Source organism: Chelmon rostratus, chromosome 12 (assembly GCF_017976325.1).
Source record: "Chelmon rostratus isolate fCheRos1 chromosome 12, fCheRos1.pri, whole genome shotgun sequence".
NCBI classification, from domain to species: domain Eukaryota; kingdom Metazoa; phylum Chordata; class Actinopteri; order Chaetodontiformes; family Chaetodontidae; genus Chelmon; species Chelmon rostratus.
Window position 1 is genome coordinate 3,242,622 of NC_055669.1, and position 25,700 is coordinate 3,268,321.

General features: G+C 40.4%; 1 protein-coding gene across 1 annotated transcript; it reads left to right on the top strand.

The window, feature by feature from the left end:
• The first annotated feature begins 1,483 nt into the window (after positions 1 to 1,483).
• LOC121614692 (polypyrimidine tract-binding protein 2-like) lies at positions 1,484 to 25,700 on the top strand. Its single transcript, XM_041948693.1, has 17 exons — positions 1,484 to 1,506; positions 3,282 to 3,303; positions 3,720 to 3,771; positions 5,074 to 5,237; positions 5,686 to 5,757; positions 5,865 to 5,936; positions 6,063 to 6,221; positions 6,447 to 6,557; positions 6,831 to 6,999; positions 12,459 to 12,536; positions 14,332 to 14,444; positions 18,090 to 18,123; positions 20,437 to 20,529; positions 21,263 to 21,379; positions 21,972 to 22,071; positions 22,177 to 22,254; positions 22,552 to 25,700. Exons 1-17 carry the CDS (start codon positions 1,499 to 1,501, stop codon positions 22,679 to 22,681), a joined length of 1,572 nt encoding a protein of 523 aa, XP_041804627.1. The 5' UTR covers positions 1,484 to 1,498; the 3' UTR covers positions 22,682 to 25,700.

The window sequence follows — 25,700 nt, forward strand, 5'->3', positions numbered from 1 at the left end:
GAAAAACTAATCCTCAGAGTTGGGGAACTTTGTTGGGAAGCAAGTTTTCTTCCAGGATAACCTTGTACGTAGCTTGATTCATGCATCTTTGCAAAGACGAATCTGCACGATTCCAGCCTTGCTGAAGCCCCCCCAAGATCGTCACTAATCCTCCACCAAATTTCACAGCGGGTGCGCTGTGGCTTGTAGACCTCTCCAGGTCTCCGTCTAACCATTAGACGACCAGGTGGTGGGCAAAGCTGAAAATTGGACTCATCAGAGAAGATGACCTCACTCCAGTCCTCTATGGTTCAAGCCTCAGTCCGGCTCTTCTTTGCTTCTCATTGATGAAGGGCTTTTTTCTTGCTTTACATGATTTGAGCCCTGCCCCTAAGAGCCTGTTTCGAACCATTCTCATCGTGCACTTCACCCCATTTGCCATTTGCCAGTCTTTTTGTAGGTCACTTGATGTCATCCTACGGTTGCTGAGTGATATTTGAATGAGTTGAGTCGTTTTTGCCCTCGGATGTGTCGAGGACATGTCTGTAAAAAATCTCTCTCTGGGTTCTTTTAATGAAGCAATAGGAGAAGATGTTGAGTCCAAAAAATCAGTTTTATTCTAACATCAATAGAATGTACAAGGTTACAGAGCTCTGGGTCTCGACTTAACCTTTCCCTGATCTGCAACAGAGTTGGGTCAGTTCACAAAGTCTGACACACTACCTCTCCCTGACCCAGTATTTTTATAGACAGAACATGAGGAAATGCTGAAACAGTCATTGGCTCCTCCTCGTTGCCGTCGGGCGCTCTCTCTCCTCTGCTTGGTCATCTTCGAGAATCCAACGTCACCGCAGCAACCTGTTTGCAAGGACAAATCTAGAGAGACACTCTTATCCCTGACACCAACCTGTTCTATCTTAAGTCGAGGGCCCCAAGATGTCTCCCATGCCAGGCCTCTATCTCAAAACCTCCTGTTCTAGGTCACACTGGCCTTACATATATTTTGCACAGAATCACTCCTCGTCTAAATCACTTCTATGAATAATAAAGGAAAAACTTAACCAGGAGAAGTAGAATTTCTGTTAATTATTCAGTCACACAATCCTTCAGCAGAAAATCAGCTGGTCTGTAGCTTTGTTGTCCCCAATGTCTGCTGCTTGACCTTGTTCTTATGAACAAGGTCTCTGGCATAATTATTCTCACAAACCATTAACAATATTTTTTGTATTTAGCTATGAACGCAATTTACCAAATGGCACTCGTTGCACTATTTCATCATTAGTAAGCCTGTCACTTGCTGAGGTACTCTCCTAAGCAGGAGGTGGCGGTACTGCACCTAACGTCACTGTTGGTTGCCAATAGCCATTGCAACACAGGAAGAAGATAAATTAGTAGTAGCAGTAGTAGTAGAAGAAGAAGGACTAATAAGCAGAAGAAGAAGAACGCCCATTTTGCTCACACTGTCTAGGCATCGAAGTGTGCAGAAATATCAACAGACAGAAGAGGACAAAGAGCTGCAATGGACGGGTAAAGTTGTTTATATTACAGCTACTGCTTTTGGTGCACTTCCGACAGCTATGGATGTAACATAGGTGGAAGGTGCCGTTCCCCGTCCTCAGTTTAAGATATGCTAACTGTTAGCTCAGGAGGAACCTTGATAACGTTACTGTATATTGCGAACAACATGACGTTTGCTAGCTAATAACACCAAACCCCAGTCCCAAACGTGATAGTTTAATGTGGTATTGCTTGTAGGGAAACGTAGATTTATGGTCGAACATGACTCATGAACATATAGTACGAGTCATATGGGTCCTCTATCTTCGGCAATGTGAAAATTGGCGAGTTAGTCTTTGAAAGGTTATAATTCAGTTCAGCATATATCACCTTCTCTCGTGCTTAAAATGAACGTAACGTTTAACGTTGACTACATTCATGTAGCCATCGGTAAGAGTGAAATGTGTGCGTTGAATATTTGTATGTTTGATAAATTGTTGTAAGTTATTATTAACGCCAGTGTAATACACTGCTAGACCTGTTCGTTATTCATGAATCATGTCATAGCCGATACGCGACTCGCACCTGTCAGTTTCTAGGGGTCCTTTGTCTGAAGCTACACGCTACCCCTGCCGCCTTAACGTTATTGTATTAAACGTTAGCTACTCCATTATGAGAGCAGGTGACTTAACATTAACATTTGTGCACGCGCACCATCGAGTGATAACAGCATGTGACCTTACAGAATTACAAAATAACGTAATGAAAAACGACAGAAGGCATTTATTTGTCTGAAAAGCTAGCTTCATTCTTATATTTGCGTGGCAAAGGTCTCCAAACTCTTTTTATTCCTTTACTGCACTGGCGGTCAGCAATTTGAGACTTAATAGGCGAGAACAGTATTTTGTCTCATGTGCACACTCTACTTATTGGTGCCTCTGAAGCAAACAAGCATAACAGAGTCTCCCAATTTCCTGACAGACACAGATTCACCACTGGTCTTCATGTACCAAAATAAGCCTATTTCAGCCTACCCAGGACATCTTCTCATGGGCTTAACCTTACTGTGGGTATTGTCTGTGGCAGACACAGGCTGAAGCTGACCCAGAAAGATAACACCCTGTTATGGTGCTGTGAGGGTTAAAAAAAAACACACACACCAGTCTCTTATAGAGAGAATGTACAACATATGATAGGAAATAACCCCCCCCTGAATAGTAATAAAATAAAGTTGAAATACAATGCATAAAATCAAATAAAATGCAACACTTTGAAAGAAGTGCAGCAAAACATAAGTGTGAGGCAAGCGCACACGTTCCAGGCCTGTATCAGGAAGGTCGTAACTTGCTAAAGGCTAAATTGAAGAGATACGTTTTTAGCTTACTTTAAAAAATATTTAGTGAGCTGGCTTCCCTCATATCTGTAGGTAGTGTGTTTCAGAGCTTTTGGGGTGACAAAGGCTGCATTCCTGATTTTATGGGTTAAGCATTAAATTAACCAATATCATTGTTGAAGTTAGTCAGACAAAGACTTGCTGAATTAGCGCACCTATGAAAGTGTTAAATGGCTAAATGTGCTTCTACATAAAGAAAGAACCAGGATTTTAACATTTAAACCTCTGTTTTGCATGATGTTTCTTCAAAATGTCACTGAGTTGTTCAACCGTTAAAAGTAATACATCACAACATTCTCAACCACCGCACCAATCTTTCCTATTGAATTGCATTTCCGTGAGAATATTACATAACATCACTTTCTCTGTTTTTCTTTTTTTTTCCATCTCCATGCATTGTCTCCGTTGGCAGTGATGTTGCGGTTGGTGTGAAGGCAAGCAGTCCCTCTTTTTTCTATTTTTACCGAATCACACTTGCATTTATTATTGTCCACAAATGGATTGGATGTAAGATAACATAGGTAGATAACATACTGAAAAGATTAATGTTGAACTTTGTAGGATGGTAATGAATGACAGAGGGTGTAATTTCGTTAAGATGAAAGTCAAGCCATTAAAGTCATTTATAACTTAATCCTTTGCTGCTAAATGTTACAATGAGCAATAACAAGATGTCAAGAGATTTTATGGCATTGCTTTTCAGTAAGGCAGATCGAGATTGTACAGTATGACATATTTTTGGTAGTAGTATGATGTCACTGTGCTTATAATGGTAATATTTTTACAATTTGTCGTAAATTGGGATGAAAATGAAAGTTAATTTCTTTTCCTTTTTTTCTTGTTTTTCTAGAGAGGCTCAGATGAGCTCAACATGTACGGCAGCAGCCCCAACTCTATGACCGGTACGTTCAGCCTTAACTAGGATTGGATCAGCAAACATAACCCCATTATTATTATTATTATTATTATTATTATTATTATTATTATTATTATTATTATTATTGTTATTATTACTGTTATTATTATTATTATTATTATTAACACAAAACTTGGCCCAATAACTGGAATTGTGCAATTGCTTCCCAAGGAAAAAATTGCCCAATCGGCCAGATGGTGGGACTGCAGCTTTGGCGGAAACATAGAATTTTAGAAAGCCTCTTGGACCATAATAGTCTTCCATGATTTTCTGCCCTTTTAACCATTTTGAATATGAATAGAACCTGTTGGATATTTAATGTGTCAACACCAAAATAAGTAAACGACACCGTGGGACTGAGATACTAATTGCTATTATAAATGAGCAAGACTGGTCGAAAAACACGGCCGCCATCAACATTAATAACTTTGCAAAGTGATGCAGCTTAGCAGGAAAATTACCATATCTTGAAAGAATTTATCCTGTCATCATCGGAGTACATATATTCAGGCTGTGTTTAGTATTGGATGGATGGATGGATGGATGGATAGATAGATAGATAGATAGATAGATAGATAGATAGATAGATACTACTATTAATATTCAAAGATAAATTCACAAATTTAGGCCTACCAGAGCATTTTGAGCCGAACCCAAAGGGGACACCACAAATACCAAAAGTTAACACTGAAGTGCCACACTGATTGGTGTAAATGAGCGTGACCCATCATATATTTGCTCATAACACCAGATGCCTTTGAGCAATCCTAATTAAACTGAACTAAGTCTCCTGAACATGCATATTGAGTTTAGTTACAAATCTGATGAAGGGGGACAAATGGCAGAGTGCTCAGTTATTGAAATGCTGCAGACTTTGTGATGCGTGTGATTGGTCTTATACCTTGTTCAAATAGTATTACACTAGCTGAAGGGACTTTGCTCACCTTTTGTGAAGCCTAAAACATGCCCTTTAATTTTGGCCAGTTCCCTCTGTTGTGTACAAAAGGGCTTGAACCTACAATTTGCCGCACGTGGCTGTAATTTCAGGTTATTTTTAGATATTATTGTTATTATTTGATAGAATAATCCACCAAAAGGCATGAGCGATACCGGGACCTGAAACTGAAGCAGCTAAGAAGAAGCTTAGTCACTGTTTATTTCTACTTGTACTTGTGCTTTACTTTACTATCTTGTTCTGATTGATATATGCTTCAGCTTTGACCTGGAATTGTAGTGTTATATGATTACTTATCAGTTTTTATTTGTCTGTGTGCGTGTCCATGTTCAGCAAACGGCAGCGACAGTAAAAAGCAGCGTCTGGATGAATCCCCTCCCTCCAGAGTTCTCCACATCAGGAAACTTCCCAATGAAGTATCAGAGACAGAAGTCATTGCTCTGGGGCTGCCCTTTGGAAAGGTCACCAATATACTGATGCTGAAGGGCAAGAACCAGGTAAAACATGCACACTGATATTCCACTATGAATGTGACAGTATTCCGAATTTGATGCGAGTTGTGTAAACAGCTTATTCCATTGCTGACAATGCTGGGTTAGAGATGCATGCGCAAAAGAAAAGGCCACACTTAGAAGGAAGAACACACCTGCTTTCAAACATTATGAAAGGGATAGAAAACAGGCTTTGGATAAGTGCAAATATCGCAACACTGACCTTTTCAAGAAGGTGGTTGAACTAATAAAAGAGGGAGGTTGTGTTTGTTAATTGCTGTATGCGTGGTTGCATGTACACGGGAATATTAGTGGCCATATTAACAGCTTAGTAGATATATCGTCATGCTGGAATGAAGGCCAAAACCTAATTAATTTGTGCATGTAAACATATTCATTGTTGTTGAGGTGATTTGCTGTCCTGCTAAAGCTCAATATTACTGTGTGCTTCCAGGCGTTTTTGGAGTTGGGTACAGAGGAAGCAGCCATCACTATGGTGAACTACTACACAGCTGTCACACCACAGGTCTGAAATACATCAGTGTTCATACAAGTTGCACATTATTAATAAGCTCTGTTCTTGTTTTGAGGGGTATTAATTGAACTGTGTTATATGGATCTTATTTTATTAAGGTCAGAAACACTCCTGTCTTCATCCAATACTCCAACCATAAAGAACTGAAAACAGACTCGGCTCTGAACCAGGTATGTGCATAGATATACTGTATTTGAACACCAAACACTATTCTGCAACCAAACCATGGTTGGACTGATGTAGGACTAGATGCCCTACCCCAATAATGCATTTATTGTTTGCTTCTGACCACCCAGAGGGCTCAGGCAGTGTTGCAGGCAGTGTCAGCAGTTCAGGATGGAAGCTCTCCATCCTCTGACCCTGGAGTTTTGGACCTAGCTCCACCCCCTAGCCCTGTCCTGCGAATCATCATCGACAACATGTTTTATCCTGTGACGCTGGATGTTCTACAACAGGTAAAACCTGTCCAGCCTGTCAAGAGAAATCAGCATTACATCGATGATCACTGCCACCCTCTCAATCTTAGGCTTTAGGCCTTTCATATAGTCCATATTTATTGACCTCTAAGTGTGATAATGATTGTATGTCTACAAAGCCTTACGCTAAAATGTTATAAATGAGGTTTGGTTATTCAAATCATGTTTCTGTGGTATTCTCTGTGAATTCTGTGATTCTTCCAGATTTTCAGTAAGTTTGGGACAGTGATGAAGATTATAACCTTCACCAAGAACAACCAGTTTCAGGCCCTTCTGCAGTTCAGCGACCCCGTCAATGCACAGCAAGCCAAACTGGTAGGATCACACACGTGTGCAAAATTGTGCCCATTAAACCAGCAACCAGTAGAAAATTGTAAGAACATTTTGATGTACTTCATACCCCCCAGTATTGGTAGTACAATAACCTCATCTCTGCTTTAAAATAAATTATTTTCATTTTATGTATAATTTCATTGAATTAGAAAGTTGGGCATAAACACATAAAACCCTGGCATATAGCAAATTATATGTAAATATCTTAAAACACTAAAATGATTCTTTCTTCCTGGTTCACTTCTTCTGCTCCAGTCTTTGGATGGACAGAACATCTATAATTCATGCTGTACTCTGCGGATAGACTTCAGTAAACTGGTCAACCTCAACGTCAAATACAACAATGATAAGAGTCGAGATTACACCAGACCAGACCTTCCTACTGGAGATGGGGAGTCCGCCAACAAGGATCATTCTTTATTGGGTAAATCCATCTTGGTCTTCATCCATCACATCCATTCATATCTTCATCTGAGGTATACATAATACTTTGCTGTCGCCCCTTACATGCACTGAATTGAAGACCCCTCTCTTGGTCTTTCTTTTGCCAGTAGTGCTGCTCAGTCATATCTCGTTTATGGGTAAACCCAAGACAGTAAATGTGAAGCCAAAGACAGTTCTCTTGGGAATGACACACCTCTGTGGCTCAGCATCAATCTGACTAATACATCGCCCTCTCCACTCCACCTCTGTTTATGCATTTGTATGAAAGGTTCAGCATATTGAATGTAATCCCAAATGAGTGAACAGGAAGAGTTAGTCCCTCCAACATGCCCTCCAAACAGATTTGCTGTTTACAAACAGTCGAGCAGGGTTGAACAGCATCACGGTAGCTTCTATAGGGATGTTCCAGTATTAAGTAGTAAGTAAAAGCAATTTGCTGCAAACCAGTAAAAATCCTATTCAGTGGTTATTCTGTATTTGGCACTTGTCCCCGGATTGCCAAAACTTTTTTTAATCACAAGCCATACTTTAATAAACCTCTATGTACTGTGGCTAGCTAACTTGACACATGGAATCACAGTCAGAAACAACAGTGACTAGCAGTGATAACAGCAACCCACAATACACAGACTTCATCAATGGGCCACACAGGTCAAAAACACACAAGCGTCCCCTCACAAAAATTCTATATGAAATTTGTAAGGTAATTGTAAAATATGAAAAAACAAGTCAGAACCACAGAAGTCCCTGTCTGTATGAATGCATCAAAAGATACCAGGCATTAGATATTTGCCAGATGTGTTATATTAGGTCTGTCTCTATGTGTAGCCCTGTGGTAGGCTGGCGACCTGCCCAGGGTGTCCCCTGCCTTCGCCCGAGAGACTGCTGGGATAGGCTCCAGCTCCCCCGTGACCCTGCAAAGGATTCAGCGGTGTATAGATAATGGATGGATGGATGGTGTTATATTAGTGCAGGATTGAAAAAGTATTATTTATTAGCCACATATGCCTGATTTTTTTCCCCCTTGAAAGCATTTTACACACAGCACCATGATGCATTCTGATTAGTCTGCCACCTCTATCAGCTGTGACCAGGCTGCACACATCTAAACGCACAATAAACTGATCGCCAGTGCACTGATCATAGAAGCGCTTACCTTAAATAATCAAGTGTTTCTTCTTCACCACTTATTTCTACAATCACAAAAGATGTGCAGCCTAATAGCCAAGAGGCCAAGAGGCTTGTTTTGTGGCTGTCTTTTAATAACACAATTCATCATCACTTTATATTTTAGGAGCATATAACTACAGTGTCACACGCTAGACGGTAGTAGAGTTCAGTAGTAACAAAACATAGTCAATTGTAATAATAAAATTGCTCCACACAGGTACCAATAATCCCCTGGATTAGGCTGCACATGTAGTTGATCGACTTCATTCAGAAGGTCTTTATGGAGTGCTCAGGGACAGTGGTTTCGCATGAGAACTGGTACAACTGTAAGATTGCCACAATTAGAACAAGGCTTTTTTCTCAAACTAAGGTGTGGATATGGAAATGTAAATACACACATATCATGCTACTCATTTTACAGTCATCTAAATGTGAAATTCTAATAGTTTAGGAAGTACATCCAGACACTAAAGTTGTTGCACTTGCAGGTTTCCATATCATAGGCAAGTTGACTATTAATGCTACCCTTCTAGTTTGTCATGTGCCTCTGGTTCACTGGTTTATGATTTTCTTATCTATAGATATTGTTCAACAGTATTACTGGTATTTTCTTCTATATATACACCTATCTGCAAATTTCCTATATCAGCTTACATTAGTTTTACCTGTAAGATGCAAATTTTAATGTCTTTGTTCTTCTGTCGTGAGCTGCAAAAATTTCTGTGCAGTCAGAGACAGTAAAAGTGTGCAGCCTGGCCATAGCTCAGTTATATAAATTTGTAGTGCACTACAGTATAGCTCTCCTGTCAGACTGCTGACAGCCCGTCAGTACTGGAGTAGCCAGCAGACACCTGTTGCCCTCCCCTCAGTTTCCATCTGCCCTCTCTACTTCTATCACAGTTAGTCTTGTGGTCTGTAAAGTTTGCAGCCTTCCCTGCTCTTCCTCCTGCCTGCACTGCTCTGTGCACAATGGCACAGCTAAAAACAGTGCAGTGCAACTGACTTTATGTGAGTCATGGTCATGTCAGCTGATGACTTGAATTGATTTTCAGGGGGCAATCCAAGAAACTACAAAAATCATAACATAACAGCTGTGTGAGTAAGTCAGTATACTACAAAAATCATAACATAACAGCTGTGTGAGTCTGTCAGTATCCATGGTGACAGACACGTCCTGTGTGAGTCAGTAGTGAAGGGCTTGTGGAGAGGGACTGCTTTGGCAAAGAGCACATCACTTCCATCTCTCCATTATTGTCCACCCTCAAGTGCTGTGTCCGTCTCAGGGGAGCCTTCTTTGGTGAAGCATCAGCCAAAACATAAATCAAGACTGAGCAGGACTCTGGCCAACAGACCAACTGGAGGTCACATGGTAGCAATTTGATGTGCGAGAGCATTTTGTCACAGTGGTTTACTTAACAATTTTTGAAGTGTATTGAGAATATAACTGGATTAGTGTGTGCTACATCAGTAGAATATGCTCATGCTGAGTGATATATCAATATAAGTTACACATTATATAACCACATTTTCATTCAGAACATTTATGCTTAAAGATTTCAAAGTTCACAGTTTTTCAAGTCTAAAAAGAATGTTCAGGTGCACATATTTACACAACATTGGGGCAGTTTTGGCTTTCTGTAAGCATTTCTCTTGGTCACACTAGCCTTTAAGAGATGATCTTCTTATATGGCTCCAGTGTAAGTGCTGGCAGACTGTGCAGAATGTATTCATCTGAAGCTTACCTGAGGCTTCAGCAGTCTGAGTTAGACTTGTCAAGGGTGTATCGTCCGACGTTAGTCATTTAGGATTAAATTCCATCTTTGTGTTTCCAGAGCGAGTGTTTGCTTGTTGTTTAGAGTAGAAGGAAAGCAACAAAGAGAGGAAATGTCAACTTTGGAAGTTAAAAGTTTGATTTGTCTAACTCAGACTTGATTTTCCCCCATCACTTACATTTAAATCCCTTGAGGAACGTATGTCTTCAGGGCCAGCATGATGAAGAGAAATGATTACAACATGCAAAACTAATCATTTTAAATTGAATTAAGAGTAGGCTTTATTTTGTAAATTGAGGTACCAGTACCCATAGAATCTTACAACAACAAAAGTACAGAGTAGGATTTTACAAATTTAACTTTCTGTAAATATCCTGTCAGTGTGTTACTGAAGTCGGAAAGACTTCTACTAATTAAATACAGTCTTATCTAAGGGTTATTCGAGACACTGTGGCCAGGGTACAAGTTGTAAATCCAGTCATTTCGCTTTATTTTAATTTATATTTTATTTTAATTTTCACTGCGTCAATAAGCTGGGAGTTAGCACTGGGTTAGTTATGTAGACCTTAATGAACAGCTTACCTACAATTGGACGCATAGGGTTTTGTATGTAATAGAAAAATAACACAAATTAGAACAGGGTCACTGGTTGTGGAGGCAAGGCAAAGAATGATTTCTTTGTACTGTGGAACTATATTTACCCTTTCATTTATATCTTCCATCTCTTCCAGCCGCCAACATCTTTGTTACTGTGTCTTTCATCTGGGTGTGATTGTCAAAGCACACACTAACCAGGATACAGTTTATTTGATAAAGAAATGTATTTACTTTCTTTCTGTAAGGTTGGTCCATCCTAGTTGACAGGCAAGTTGTGCCACTTTAACACCGCAGCAGCAGTATTATTCCAGTTTCTGTTTAGTGTCAGTTCACTGCGGCACTAGAACACGTACACGAAACTAGACTTTCCAGAATCTTGCTGTGACGTGATATTGACCTAATCTCTGATGAATTGTATATTTATATTGAATTATTTAAATACTTATGCTTAGACTTAATTATGCACAGAGAAATTGCATTGGTGCAGTGGATGAGAAACAAATACTGTTCATGAGCCAGTTTTAAGTTGGAGATGAGACATGAGCCTTTTTTAAGATCCAGTGCCTCCCTGAGGAATTTCTTTCCTTCCTGCAGTGATGTACGTCAGCTCAGGTCGATGTGTTTTGATGTCACAAGGCTGCTGGTGTTCATTATTTTGGCTGTGATAATGGTTAAAGATTACCAAAAGCTTTCAGTGTTGTCAGTTAAATGAATATTTCATAAACCTCAAGCTTTATTTTTGATGCTTGTGGCACAAGTGGTATAATGCTTGTACTAACACTGGTATTAGGACTAAGTGTTTGTCCTAATAGTGTTTAGGGGTTTTTTTTGGAATTGAGCTCAGGCAAAACTAAATGTACTATCAAATCTTAAATGTTTCATTAATTTGTGATTAATTGTGAATTAGTGCAACTATAGTGAACAGAGGATACAGCTACAGACAGTATTCTACCAGTGTCCATACTGAATTTTTTGTTGTGTGACGTTGGGTTTGGCACAGCAGGAAATCGGTTCTTTAATAGGACCAAATAATATATACACCAGACAAATATATAAGACTACTGCTGTTGCAGTGCAAACAGGACAATGTTTGGTGACGGGACTTATTGTGCAATGAGTTGACTGACTGGAAAAATACAGTTATTATATATCCTTCAAACACAATAGCTTCGCCAGTATAGTTGTTCTTCTTACTTCATTGTAGTGTATCTCCAGAGGGGTTATCTGTTACTCACAAGATTATCACATAGCCTGATCTTTTGCAACAATTGTTGAAGAGTTCACATGGCTTTCACTTATAACTGAAGTGGACAGTCATTAGTTGTAGCTCTGCCCTTAAGTGAAGTTGAAGCGAAACCAGACAGTCTTGCATCACTTCCTGTAGCAAAAAACAAATCCTCGTAGCTCGTACCTCTTTCTGAAACTCTTGTGTTGGAACTACGGAAAAATCTAAAAATACTCAGTGCTAATGTTTAGTTTTACTCTTCCTCAGTCTCAATACATGTAGCTAAGATCTACCACAGGCTTGAAATAAACATGTGTCCACACACTGCTACCCCCTGTCACAGAATGCCCACACTCCACAGTGTCACACAAACACTTAAAGATCTGAGTACATGTATTGAAAGTAATGGTGACATCTCAAAATGCAGTATTTGTGAAACTAACAGGAATATTCCATGTTAAATCCTATGTTTGTATTTGTATTTTTGACATGTAAGTATGCCATCATAACTTACATTAACTCAACTCAATATTATTGCATAGTTTGTCCAAATAATTAATTGAATTGAATATTTTGCTTACTTAGGCTGGTTTAATTTCTTGTGATAATTGTACTCTTAAGTGCAAGGTTAGATGAGTGTTTTGTGGTATAAATCTAGTTGTCATTGTCTTGTAGGTACCCCATCTGGAGCGCTAGCTTCCTACTCTAGTGGAGGAGGTTACTCATCTTCTCTCTCCCTCTCGCAGGGTGGAGGTACCTACTCTTTCTTTTTAAATTCTTAATTTTGTTTTTCCATCACTCTCTCTCTCTGCTATTTCCTGTCCGGCTGCTGTCCTGTCTCTTGTCATGTCCTGCTCTGGTTGTCTGATTGTGCCAGGGCTGGAAAATAGGTTTTCTCATGAAGGTTGTTATTACAGCTCATTTAATTGAAGAGGCAACTACTGGCCTTCGGGTGGATTATTAGCTGGTCACTTTAGTCTTTTTGTAAGTAAATGGGTGCGATGCAGTTTTATTTATTACATATTTATTGGATATATCCCTGCTTGTCTACTGGAAGTCATCATCCAGAATTAATTGTAATGAGATATTATGTTCATGTTTATGTCTATGTTTACAATTTAAATAATCTTTATTATTGGCCAGTTGACAGTAACTGTAACTGTTACACAATACTGTATTAGCAGAACCTTAGACTGACTAAACTGATTCCTCAGCTTTCACTTCACCAGCATCCAAATCCAAAAAAGCCTTTGCTGGGGGAGAATCAGTTCACTTTTTCTCTATATTGGCACAAAAAAGTACAGTTTGTTTATTTAAGTCATAATCAGAAAATTGCTGTTTCGCAAACATTGTTGCGTGATGTTTTCCATTGTGTACACAGTAACAGATTATGCATGTAATCGAAGTTACCTTGAAGCCTTGAATATTGTGTAAACTCTGGTGACAGCTTAAGTAAACATATCTAGGAACAGTGTAGTATGATTTAAATGCAGTCCTGGAATTCTTTCTCCTTAAATAGTTTGAATACAGTTACGTTTAGCATTTTGTTCCATAATTCCAGGTTTCAGTCCTTCAGACTTACATCAGATTCCTTTGTGTTTAACTATTTCAGAGGAAGTAAGAAAATGCAATAGGAATGTGTATTTTGAAAGTATTAATTCAATTGTAATTAAGAAACCAAGCCTGCAAAACAAATCACATTTTCACTGCATAGTGACTTATATTAGATAATCAGAAGGTTCTGAAATCCCACCAGACTTTTCAATGGTTATATATGTCATTTAAGCGAAGAGAAGATACCAGAACCTTCTAGCTGTGAGGGGACAGTGCTAAGCACTGAGCCACCATGCTGCCATACATTTACACTGAGTCATTTGGGTTTTAATTACATTCAAATGGGAAAGTGCATAATCCCCACTTGTACTGAGTACATAGTTGGGATAGGAAGGAATGAGCTATTTGAGTCGTTTAACCCAATTTACAAACACCATTCTCAAACTCAAATAAATTTTCATTACTGAAATTGCTAAAGCACCTTGTTGGGGAAATTCTGTTTTGCAGCAAGTGCAGCTTTTTCAACGTACCTTTAAATAGTAATGTGTGTTTTGATCAAGATGATGTTTAGGTTTTAATGCAAAATAATGACAAAAAGCTTGCTATAGCTCATTAGCTTGAAGGGTTGCCAAGCTTAAATGACATTTAGCATGTTGCCATGGCACCAAGCACATCACCATCTCTGATTTGGATATCGTTTTTGTTTTCTTTGTATTCTTTTTTTTTCTTCATTCCAATTCCTGTGCATGTTTTTGATGCTGTAGCACTCTGGGGTAATTGTTACAGTAGCATGTATTGCATATCTATTAAAGATATGTTTGTCATTTAGGATCTGTTAAATCTAGTGAACAGGAAGTGCTCATCTTGACAGAAGTTAATTAATTTGTTTTCATTGTTTGACTTGATGTTAAGTCTGATAGATTTGTAATCCTTTTCTGTTGATGTATTACATGTGTGATTCTGACCTACTTAGTGTCTTGTGTTTTCCTAACAGGAGCCATCAGTCCACTGAGTGCTGCAGCAGCAGCGGCAGCAGCTGCTGGTCGTGTTGCTCTGTCTGGGTCCGGAGTGTCAGGAGTCCTGTTGGCATCCAACCTAAATGAAGAGGTACACTAAACACAAGTGAAACTGTCAATGAGTATTTCCAGTCTCTGCTTTAAGTCACTCATTTCAACTATTGAACAGATGCTGAATGATTTTCCTGAGTTGATAGTAGTGTGAATTCCTGTGTCAGTGTATGGCTGTATGTGTGCTTAGCCCACTTTACAGCCTGATTCATCATGTATCTTCCACCTAGATGTAGTCTGTGTAGTACAGTTCTAATAGATTAAAGTCACAAGATGACTGCGAGCTGTTCAGAGTCAAAGTATAATACATTCTCGCCAACTATTAGTTGTCTAAACTTTCAAAAGTATTGAAATAGCTTAATATTCATGTTATGGGCATTGTTTCTTCACTGCACACTGAACACTCACTCACAAACCCTCTTCTTTTGACAAGGAAGCCCTGATGGAATTTTCATTCCAGAAAATCCAGACAGGACAATAATTTTGTTGCATGTCACTCCTCATTAAAGTGTATACACACATCCTATTGGAACGTGGCAAGCACTAGAAATTATAACGGTCAGTTTAAGTTGTTTTGAAGAACTTTCTCCGACAGATTCAGAAGACTGCAATCACTGCTAATAACTGTATCAGATGAACTTGGAGCAGCTCTTTCTTACATTTCTTGCTTGCTTACAAGTGTAAGCCAACCTTGTGAATTAGTATTTGTTTGTTTGCGTGCACGTGTGTGGGTGTGGGTGTGAGTTCAGGTGTGGGGGTGGGTGTGTGTGTGTGTGTGTACTTGTACTTGCTACACAGTGAGGACCAAAACATGTTTTTAACCAACAGAGTGGGGACATTTTTGGAAAGTAAGAATATTTTGGTTGGTCCTCACAACTTCAAAGGGCTGCTTGAAGGTCAGGTAGAATTAGGTTAGGGTTAGGGTTAGGCATTTAGTTGTGATGGTAAAGGTAAGGGGTTAGGGAATGCATTATGTCAGTGGGGGTCCTCACAGGTATAGAAGTACAAGTATGCGTGTGTATGTATTTGTGTGTATGTTTGTGTGAGTGTGTGTTCAGATTCTCCATATTGATTTTTGTTCTCCATGGACTGTCACAGGTCCTAAAATGAAGTGTCTTAAATATTTTTAACTTCTTTATGTTTGAGCACCATGTGTCTCTATATCAGATCTTAAATGTTCTGTTTTTGAAGCCTTGTGGTTTTCTCTAAACTGAACACCTACATACTTCTATAATTTTCTGTTACATTTCTGTTTGTTCTGTCAAGTTTCAGTTTATTCTCTAATTGTAACTGTGCACCTACTCTCACATCTGTATCTCTATATCTACAGTATCTGTTATCTGTTTCCGTGTGTTTCATCTCTCTATTAGAGTCCTTCCCTCTGTCTGTCTTTGTTACTCCACAGTGGAGTGGTGCTTTTCACACTTGTGCCCCCTTCTGGTAAAGTCTTGGTGCAACAGCTGTATCCTGGCTGTTTGGTAGCAGCGAATGGCCAATCATCTTGAGAACAGCAGTTCCTGCACACATTTGGGAGCGTACTCATTAAAGTCCAGTGGCTAGGTAGAGGCTGAGTGTGGTGTGGCCATTCTTCATGTTGTGTTTAATCCAGGGGATTGTCTTTCAGTTACTTGTTCCCTCCTTTCTCAACTGTGTCATCAAATTGGCACACGTCTGTGGTCAGCTTTCAGTCATTTCCATGCAGTACACTTACCCTGTTTCCACTTGGCATAGCAATAGTAACCCAGTACAGAGACTACGATTTATTACAGTTTACTTCCAGTTTGCTAAACTAGCGGATTAAGTGCAAGACCCCCCCCCCCCCAAAAAAAAAGATACTGGTAAAACATTTGCCTGTGATAATAGACTTTGTGATATCATGTCCTTTATTTCCAGCACAGCTGCAAAGTCGGGCCCTATGAAATCCATTTTTTTTCCTCCAGATTCGGTTTTATTTTTTCCCAAATTCCGTCCTTTCCATTTTAATTTCTGTGTTTTACGATTTAAGCAGATTTTGTCATCAGAAAGAGTTACTGATCATGTGGTGGATAAATAAAATTCCAACAATTCAATAAGAGAATATTCAAAATGTGGTGAATGAATTAATTTGATGTAACACAACATTGCACTTTTTTTTTTTTTTTATCAAATCTTCTGCAGACAGCCTCCATATGCAGCTCAAACACACAGAGTAAGAGGGTCTGACAGAGGCCACTCATGTTCAGGGAACACTCCCCCTTGTTTACATTGAGCAGAAACGGATGTAGCCTTTTCATTTTTTTCCAACAGAATATCTGCCTGCACATACAGCCACCAAGTCTTCAAGGAACTTGCATCTTGCATCTGCTGATGTGGTTGCACTTCTGCTGCCTCTCTCTCACTCTCTCTCTCTCAGAGGACAGCTGAGCTGGACAAGAGAAAGTAGTTGGATTAGTTTAGTTAATGTGTGGTGTGGCAGTGATCATGGACATGCTGAATACCTGCCTCTGTTGCAAACCCTCCACCCCTCAACTGCGTGGAAATTAACATTTCCTTGCTTTGTACAAGCGTTGAATCACTAAGAATGTAGCCTGTCCTCCTACAAACCAGCCATTGATAAAAGGGCGAAGAAGAAGAGTTCAGATATCAGTGATTTTCAAGTTTAATGCCAGTGTTTGTGTAAATGAATGTGCCAGCAATGGACTCTGTTAGCACAGTATGCTGAGCGTCCCATTCAGAGGTGATTGACAGATGGCACAGGATGTTGGACATCCTGCACAATCAAAAGAAATGTGTCAAATTGACTGGTCTTCCATTATTAATACTTTTGTAAATTGCATTTAAGGATTTTCTACCTTGACAGCAATGAAAATATCTTTTTGCAGGAAAGTAGTCACATTGAAGTGGCATTGTTTATATACAGCTCCTTTACACTTATCTTTGCCAGTCATAGACAGTCCTTTTGGTACCTGCGGCTTCCAGTTACATGTGATCTGATTGGCTATCTGCTTCATGGAACAGCCCCCTTTTGGTTTGATATCTCCTGCCACTCACTCTGTCATTCACTTATTTATTTCATGCTTTTATTCATTTTCCATCCCTGTGTATTATTTTCTACCTCCCTCACATCCTTTCTTGTCCTCACTGATAAATGCATCCAGCAGGGTGTGTGTGTGCATGTGTGTGGACTCGTGTACATGTGCATGTGTGTGCGCGTGCGTGTGCGTGTAGGTGTTTGGAATCAATCCAGCAATCATTCAGACTCCGTTGATGTTCCACTGATGCTCTGTTTACTGACCTCTGCTTTGGTTTTTGTCCTCCTCTCCTCCTTTCTCCCTTCCCCGCCTCCTTTCTCCCCTCCTCTGCTCCTCCCTTCACACATTTATTTTCTCTCCATTCGGCAATACGTCCTTTAATGTTGTACACTCCTCTTAAAACCCTCCCCCCTCCCATGTACGTCCATCCCAAATTTCTTTCCTCCTTTTCCTCTCTTCGCTTTACTTAATCTGGTCTAACCCGACTTTGGGTTCGACCCCCTCCCTAAACCCCCCATGCCTTTCATCTTTGCTGCACCCCGCATCATCATGGAAACCACCACCTCCCCCCTCGTCCAACGCTGGGCGGTCTGATCTCTACCTTCGTCTCTCCTCTTCCTCCTCCTCTGCTCCTCCTCTTCCTGTCCTCTGCTCTGCGGTCTCTCTCTCTAAAGATGGTCACGCCTCAAAGTCTCTTTACCCTCTTCGGTATGTTCAACCTCTACTATTCTATCTGTATATCTCTCTCTGTTAATCCAATTTTGTTCACTTTCTTCAGTGATGTCGTGGAGACGCTATTCCTCTATATCCTTCTGTATCTCCAAGCCTCGCTCTATCATATCGTACACTCTAGAGTTAAAAACTTCCTCTGTCTCTACTCTGGAAGGACAGTGAGTCTGAGAGATTGTCTGTTTGGTCAGCTTATCTCTTAACTGATGAGAACAAAGACACCAAAATCATTCATGTGTCGTCTTTTGTCTGTATGTGTCAGCACATAAAGACAAACCTGATGCACAGTTTGTAGATTGGGCCGTCAGTCAGGATTTGATCACACTGGGATTTCTCACAGCCGTAGCAACTAGCAGCTGAAAGCTGGTATTGTTGACATGGTGTTTCCATACGAACGTACCATTCGAATGGCACAGTAAAAAGTGCTGCTCAATTTGATGACTTATCTCGTTTCCTGCCATTTTTTCTGTTTGCCTCAAAACAGTAGTCAGGTCTGTACGAACACTGAAACAGGTTTTGCTTTCTGTTCATTCATTCTGTTCATACTGGCTGATAAAAGATCGCCTTATAAAGTGTATTTCAGTGTAATTGTTGGGGGACAAAATCCACAGTCCTGATTTATATCTAAAATATACTACAAAATGTATCTGAGGCATCAGCAGCAAGTTAGTCCAAGCAAGCAGGTATCTTCCAAAGCTTCTGTTTTAGAACAAAATGTCCTTGTTTTGTTATAATCCCTTCACTGTAGCTCAACAGGAAAGCACTGTCAAAATGTGTCAAAGAGATGATATCCATTTAGAAGTGTCATAGGAGGGGATCTTTCAATGGCAAGCATGAACAGCAGAAACAATTACAGCAAGCTAAACCTGTGTAAATATGTTCATATGGCACCTTCTTGTTGTTTTAAGACAGATGTGAAAAAATTACAAATTTATCCTTATCCTACACACAACTGATCCGCCAATGAAACTGTGCTTTTGACTGAATTTAGGGACACAACAGATACTAATCAGGGTTTGCAGCCAGCACCTCCTGTATCTGCAATAAAATCTGCGGTAGAAAATTCTGTTATGTGACGCAGCTGCAGTTTGCAGTAACAATGATTAGCCCAGCAACTTCAGTAGAGCCCTGATAGCACAGCGAAGGAACCATGAGGTCTGCTTATTCATCCACTGATGCTAACAAACCTCTTATTCAACCTCATATTTCTCATTGCACTCTGTTTGTATTAGCAAAAACATAGAAAACATATAATGCTCACAGGTTTCTTGTGCTATTTCTGTAAGTAACACAAAGACAAACTCAGAAGATCAGTTCATTACAGACAAAATGCCACTCTGCTCTGTGAGCAGACTGTCTGGTACAGGTTTTGGACTAATTTGCCCAATATTTGCTATCCTAAAATGTCAACCTAGGGTCTGTATGTTCATGGTTGTGGAGCCTCCAATCTATCAGGGACACGTGGATTATTGTAGTGTTCATGTTCTCACCATGTTATTGGTAAAGTTGATCATGGCAGTCCAGTGTACTCACTAAGACTCATTCTAGCTCTTAAAGCCTCTGCATCTCTTCCTTTCTTTTTCCTCTTTCTCTAGATTGGGTATTGTTAGTTATTCTACAGCTTTGCAGTTGGGATTACCTGCCACTCAGTCACCAAGACTAGGCATATCAAAAGGGTCACATAAGACTGTCAACCAGCCCAGCCGGATAGACACAAGTCTGAAATAAATCTGAAGAGAGCTTATTTTTGGTTCAGATCTTCTCTGCATTTACTGTACATGTTTTTGTCTCAGGTTAGTGCATGTCTTTTACAACTTTTGTAAAAATGTGTGTTTCCTACACTGTCGTGCTGTGGTTCTACTTCTTAAATCTCCATCATCGAGCTGCTTTTCTGAATCACGCACATGTTGTTCAGTAAAATACTCCCCACTCAGCCAGACGGCGAACAGTTTGAGGTGCATGTCAGTGGTAAAGCTGAGGCGTCTGACTTTTCTCACTGGTTGACAGTCACAACATAAAACCTCTGGGTTACACAGAAGCTTGATTGAGTGTCTAGTGCGAGTCAGAAGGGAAGAATCCATCTTTTCTTTTCATTTGTCTTTCTAGCACTAACTTTATTCCTTCCATCCTTCACACCTCTCCTTCTTTTATCTTCGTCGGCTCCATCTCTCCTGCTCTGTCTGTTCTGTTCTCCTCCTCGTCTTCTTCTCCACCCTGCTCGCTCTGCCTCTCTCTCTCTCTCTCTCCTCTCTCTCTCTCTCCTCTCTCTCCCTCTCTCTCCCCTACCTTCAGGAGTCTATGGTGATGTCCAGAGGGTAAAGATCCTCTACAATAAGAAGGACAGCGCTCTGATACAGCTGTCTGATGGCAACCAGGCTCAGCTGGGTGAGTGTTTATGGGAACAACATTATTCAATAGTAGTGGACCGCAGAATAAGATTAATCAAGACATGATGACTTTATTCAAATCTGAAGTGATTGGTCCAGATATTTTTCAAATACAGTAAATATGACATTTGATATGAAAGTCAAGAATAAATATTAATTTCCTTTGAATCTGAAGCATGGTCCAGATTGATCGTGATGGGAATGCACCATAACATCCTATCCAGCTTTTCCTATCCCTAAATATGTTGTGAAATAAAGATAAAACATAAGTATATATTCTCACATTGCTATGTGTAGAATTCATTGTCCAGCACATTTTAGCACTTCTAGCACAACTGTGTTTTTTATTCTTCGTTTCAGCTTTCATTGTGGTTAACATACACAATTTGTTTTATTCATCATCGTCTATAATCCACATAGTATAGTATAGTCTTAGTGTGTTTTCTGTGTGTCTCATTATATTTGTGTTTTTAAAAATGATGTCCTCTTGTGGAACAATGAAGATTTGAACTGTGGAGTCACCTTAAGATCTAAATGTTTTACTTGATGAAAACTACTGTAGCATTAGCCACTCCCTCGCTATAGTTGGAACCATAGAACAACTTCATGGCTGTGATGAAGTTCATGTTACTGATGCATCACCTTGACCCACTGTAGCATCAAATGTGAAAATGCTGTTGGGCTTTTAGACGAATCACTCGTGCATGTTTTTGTTTTTTCCTCACTTGTAGCCATGAGCCACTTGAATGGTCAGAAGGTGTTCGGTAAAGTGATGAGAGTGACACTGTCTAAGCACCAAACTGTGGCTTTGCCCAGAGAAGGATTGGATGACCAACTACTAACTAAAGGTAAGAGGTTATCTGCATCCTGGAAGGGAGCGTTTCAATATCTTTGAAATGTCTCATTGAATATTAAGCTGTGATGGTGCATATTGAAATGTTAAGTCAGCTAGATCAGGTATTCACGAGTCTTTACATGAAAACTAGTAATATAAAGCCTTTTTTTCTGCAATATTCCTCCTGAACTATGTTCAGAAATGTGTTTCGAAACATTTGCCCCAATAGTCAGAAGTCTTGCACCTATTGGAGCTCAGTCACAGCACTGATCTTTAATCTGACAAAGCCTCTGAACAAGACAGAGCCGCAAAATGAATTTAGACGTTATTGTTCACGAACAATCACTGTCAGAGAGTGAAGTGAAGAGAGCAAGTCACTGGAAATTATAGAGTAACCTCCATTTCACCGAAAGACAGTGACTTAGTGACAGTGACTTAAGACGTCTTCACTACATGTATTATGTGAGTCTGGACAGACATGGAAGCACACTGAAGCTTGAGTGGTTGGTGGAGGCAAACAGCCGTGAGGTGGTAATTCTAGTTGGTCATTAAAGAATTTGCACCTGAAGTTATTGTTACGTCGGTGTTCGGTTTTTGTTGGACAGATTTTTCTGGCTCACCCCTCCATCGCTTTAAGAAGCCAGGATCCAAAAACTTCCAGAACATCTTTCCTCCGTCTGCAACTCTTCACCTCTCCAACATCCGGTAGGACAGCCACTGCACATATGAGCGAAAGGGAAAAATAGTTGAATCAGTGTCACGGTCACTTCTGCTTCACGCTACAATGATAGTTTGTCTCTGCGTGTCCAGGGATGGAGTTGGAGAGGACGATCTACGTCTTCTGTTCTCTAACAGTGGAGGAACCGTCAAGGCCTTCAAGTTCTTCCAGTAAGAAGCACTTCATTATTAATCTCTTTATGACACCTCAGATTTCTAGAAAAACTTCTTCATGCTTTCATCTCTTTATAGTTCTCTGGTCATCTTGCGAGGCACCAAAAGAGTCAACATGAATCTTATTTCATATATATTTACAAACCACACTCGTCATATCTTCAGTCCTTCAGATCAGGGGCTAGTTATTCTCTGGGCTGACGTACCCAGGAAGTAAACGGCGCCATGCAGGCAGACAGGAAATCTGAACTTTTCTGTTTAATCAGCCGCGTGTCTCTGCTCCTTCTTCATCAGGGACCGTAAGATGTCTTTGATCCAGATGTCGTCAGTAGAGGAAGCCATCCAGGCTCTGATGGAGCTCCACAACTATGACATGGGAGGGAATCACCACCTGAAAGTTTCCTTTTCAAAGTCTACCATCTAACCCTCACCCCTTAACCTTACTGTCTGCGACGAGCGAGGAAGACACTACAGTTTGTCTTCTGTTCAACTTTTCTGTTATGAGCTCTCCCCAAACCTTAAATCAAGTACTACAGTATTTTGTCACTGAAATTTGCGTCAATGTCCTTAAGATTCAAAGAAAAACATTTGAAGTAGTCTTCTGTTAAAATGCTGAGAAAATTAGACTCAGACAGTACATTTTGTTGGAGTACACACACACCAGTCCTCAAGGTGGTTCACCGTTTGCAAATTCCTGCTTTAGACCACGTGACATCTTAAACACCAGCTGAAATTTGGGTTTTTGTCATGTAGAAGTGTACTCGAGGGTGAATCAGTCCACTGTGACATCACTGTTGGCTGTGGTTAGAGGTGCAGCAGAGCACACCTCCGACCACAGCCAACCACAGCCGTGGGTGGTGCTGGTGAAACACACTTCACCCAGAGGACAGTAGACCAGCACGTTTCAGCCTGTTGTTACTCTTTAAAGCAGTAGAGAGGTTTGGTTCTGTACTGACGGCCCAGTGATCACCTGTCAGAGTGACAGTAGTCTCTTTTTCTTGGATTTTCTCTTGAGGTTTGACTTCCTCTAATTAATCTCTTATTTTTCTATACATTGCATCACTACTACAGTCATGTGACTCCAGTAGGCGGCCATCAGCTGCTGTCATTTGAAGATGTGTTTTGAACCGTGCAGTTTTCTGACACACACCTTCTCTTTGTGCTGGTTCACTCCTCCAGATCCTCCAGTCATCCTGATAATGTGCACTTTGATGCTCTCAGAATCAAACAGAACATCTTGGACATTTCAAGGAGTAGATGTGGTTGTCACTAAAGGTTTAACGTGAGATTCAGGCTGTTCCCGCATCTGCGATGTAAATATGACCAGTTTGACATTACCAGCATCCAGAGTTACTTTGTAGGCATTTAGCAACCTACACTAAAACAGCTTGTAGCTTTAACAAACCTGCTGCGCTGCAGAGAGTCACTTTTAAATGTAGTTCATGTACCAGACGTGACTAAATTTTGAGGACTTGAGGAGCCAGAAATCCTCAAAGGAAATAGAATAAAGTACTTGTTGTGCAGTGTGCTGCAGTTTCTGAATTTCAAGAGGCAGCTCTTCTTAACTGGCGTACTTTCTTGTTGTTCTTCCCATAGCTGAACAATCACTTTGAAGCTTTTATACATGATTTGATTTAAAGCACCAAGTCCATCGTGGGCATGTTTGAAGGCATTCTGGGAAATGGGAATAGTAATTTGAGGCTAATGGTGTTGAGGACTGTTGAATACTCCTGATGTTTCCGTTACAAATTAACTTGGAATGTATTGACATGAGCTCACTGCTGACGTGTCATAATATTGAGGATACGAAGGTGGAGCCTTCCTTGAGGAATTGCACCACCTGGAATGGCCCTGTTCAAATCCCATCCCAGTCTTTTATAAACCATTGCTGTGAGTGGGTGCACACACACACATACACAGCTAGACAAGGTTCCAACATGTGATTCTGGTCTTGGGACCAAAGTACATGTGCCTTTAGTGTGTGGTCTGGTTTGATCTCCTGTGTCTTCTGAACAGATGGTTTTACTGCTAATGTTTGTTGGCCTTGTGTTGTAAACCTGTAGAAACAGATTCTTTTGTTAATTATTTTTAAATTGAAGTGAACCTGTCAACCTTCCCGGCCCGACTTCTTGTTTGTCTGAACAATGTGAGTTTATTTATCAAGCAGAGAAAACTGCGACGGAGGCCTCAAAGTGGGTTTTTATCCTTCATTCATCCGTGGTTCTCACTCACAGCGGCAGCGTTTTTCTGTTTGGAGGTTGTTGTAAATTTTCTATTTGAGTTCATATTCTTTTGTGGCAAGGTTCCCGATTAGCCCAAATTAAACATGTGTTTTCTACCAACGAGCCCAAGTTAAATTATGTGTGTGTGTGTGTGTGTGTGGGTGTGTTGGGACTAGGTTCAGGCCTCCACTCTCATCTGTATCTTACCTGTCAATAAACTTCTCTCACTCTGTTCAGGTCTGTCTCTCTGCTCTCACTTCTTTCTCTCCACTTTTCCCTCTTTTAGCTGTTATTTGTACGTGTCTGGTGCGACATGAAAGCGGAGTGAGGACAGGATCACACACTCATTTCTCAACTGCTCTGCGCTGCGCCTGCCTGTACTAACAGGTCCATCCCTGCTCAGAGAGCTAGCAGGCAATCATATCTTTGTCGCAATTTGTGAACCTACAGCCTTGCAACATCTCAACACAGTTCTTGCCTCCGTTGTGGGCAGATTGAGACGGATGAGAAAAAGCTGCTCAACAAAACTACAGACCTGATGTCAAACTTATAGCTGAGCTCGTGCTGAAAAAGAAAAGGTATCATGCATGTGTGGTAAGGACAGATTAAAGAGTGCAATGACAACAATGAATAGAAAGGTGGTCCTGGACTCCAGAGGGGCAATATAAGCTCCACCTGAGAGTTTCAGTATATTTTGGGTCAGACCAGGTGGAGCCAGATCACACAGGACCATGAAACACTTTTAACTGCAGCATAACCTGCAGTGAGACATGCTGTAGGACAAAAACTGCAGTTTCTCTCTGCTGTGTAGTTCTGTCTCTGGGTACAAAAGAAGCAGAAGCTGTGAACAACAGGTAGGAAACACCATCCTCAGACCAGCAGGCTACATCTGGACCGGGAACAGTAAGAACACTACTGGTCTTTTCCTCATTCTCACCGCTGTCGTGCTATAAAGCCAAACATGAAACCTGCAGCTGCAACAGTGGAGCTGCTCGCTGTCCAAAAGATCAGACTGCGGTGTAGACGGCAGCTTCCAGACATGAATGTGTGAAACTGAACTAGCCCTGCATACATGAAAGTTGAGAAACCCCAATTTCTCACTATATAGGCAGATAGCATGTTTTTAAAGAAGTTAATGAAGAGTCTGAAATGCAGGCACACAATCCCCCATCAAAAGCTGAACTTTTCCTTCCATGTATTCAGATTTGTCCAACTGATGTT

Excerpts from the sequence above, each read along its gene's own strand:
- LOC121614692 (XM_041948693.1), top strand. Across the intron at positions 3,304-3,719 it reads ATGTTGCGGTTGGTGTGAAG|AGAGGCTCAGATGAGCTCAA; the intron begins GCAAGCAGTCCC and ends TTGTTTTTCTAG. Across the intron at positions 14,445-18,089 it reads CATCCAACCTAAATGAAGAG|ATGGTCACGCCTCAAAGTCT; the intron begins GTACACTAAACA and ends CTCTCTCTAAAG.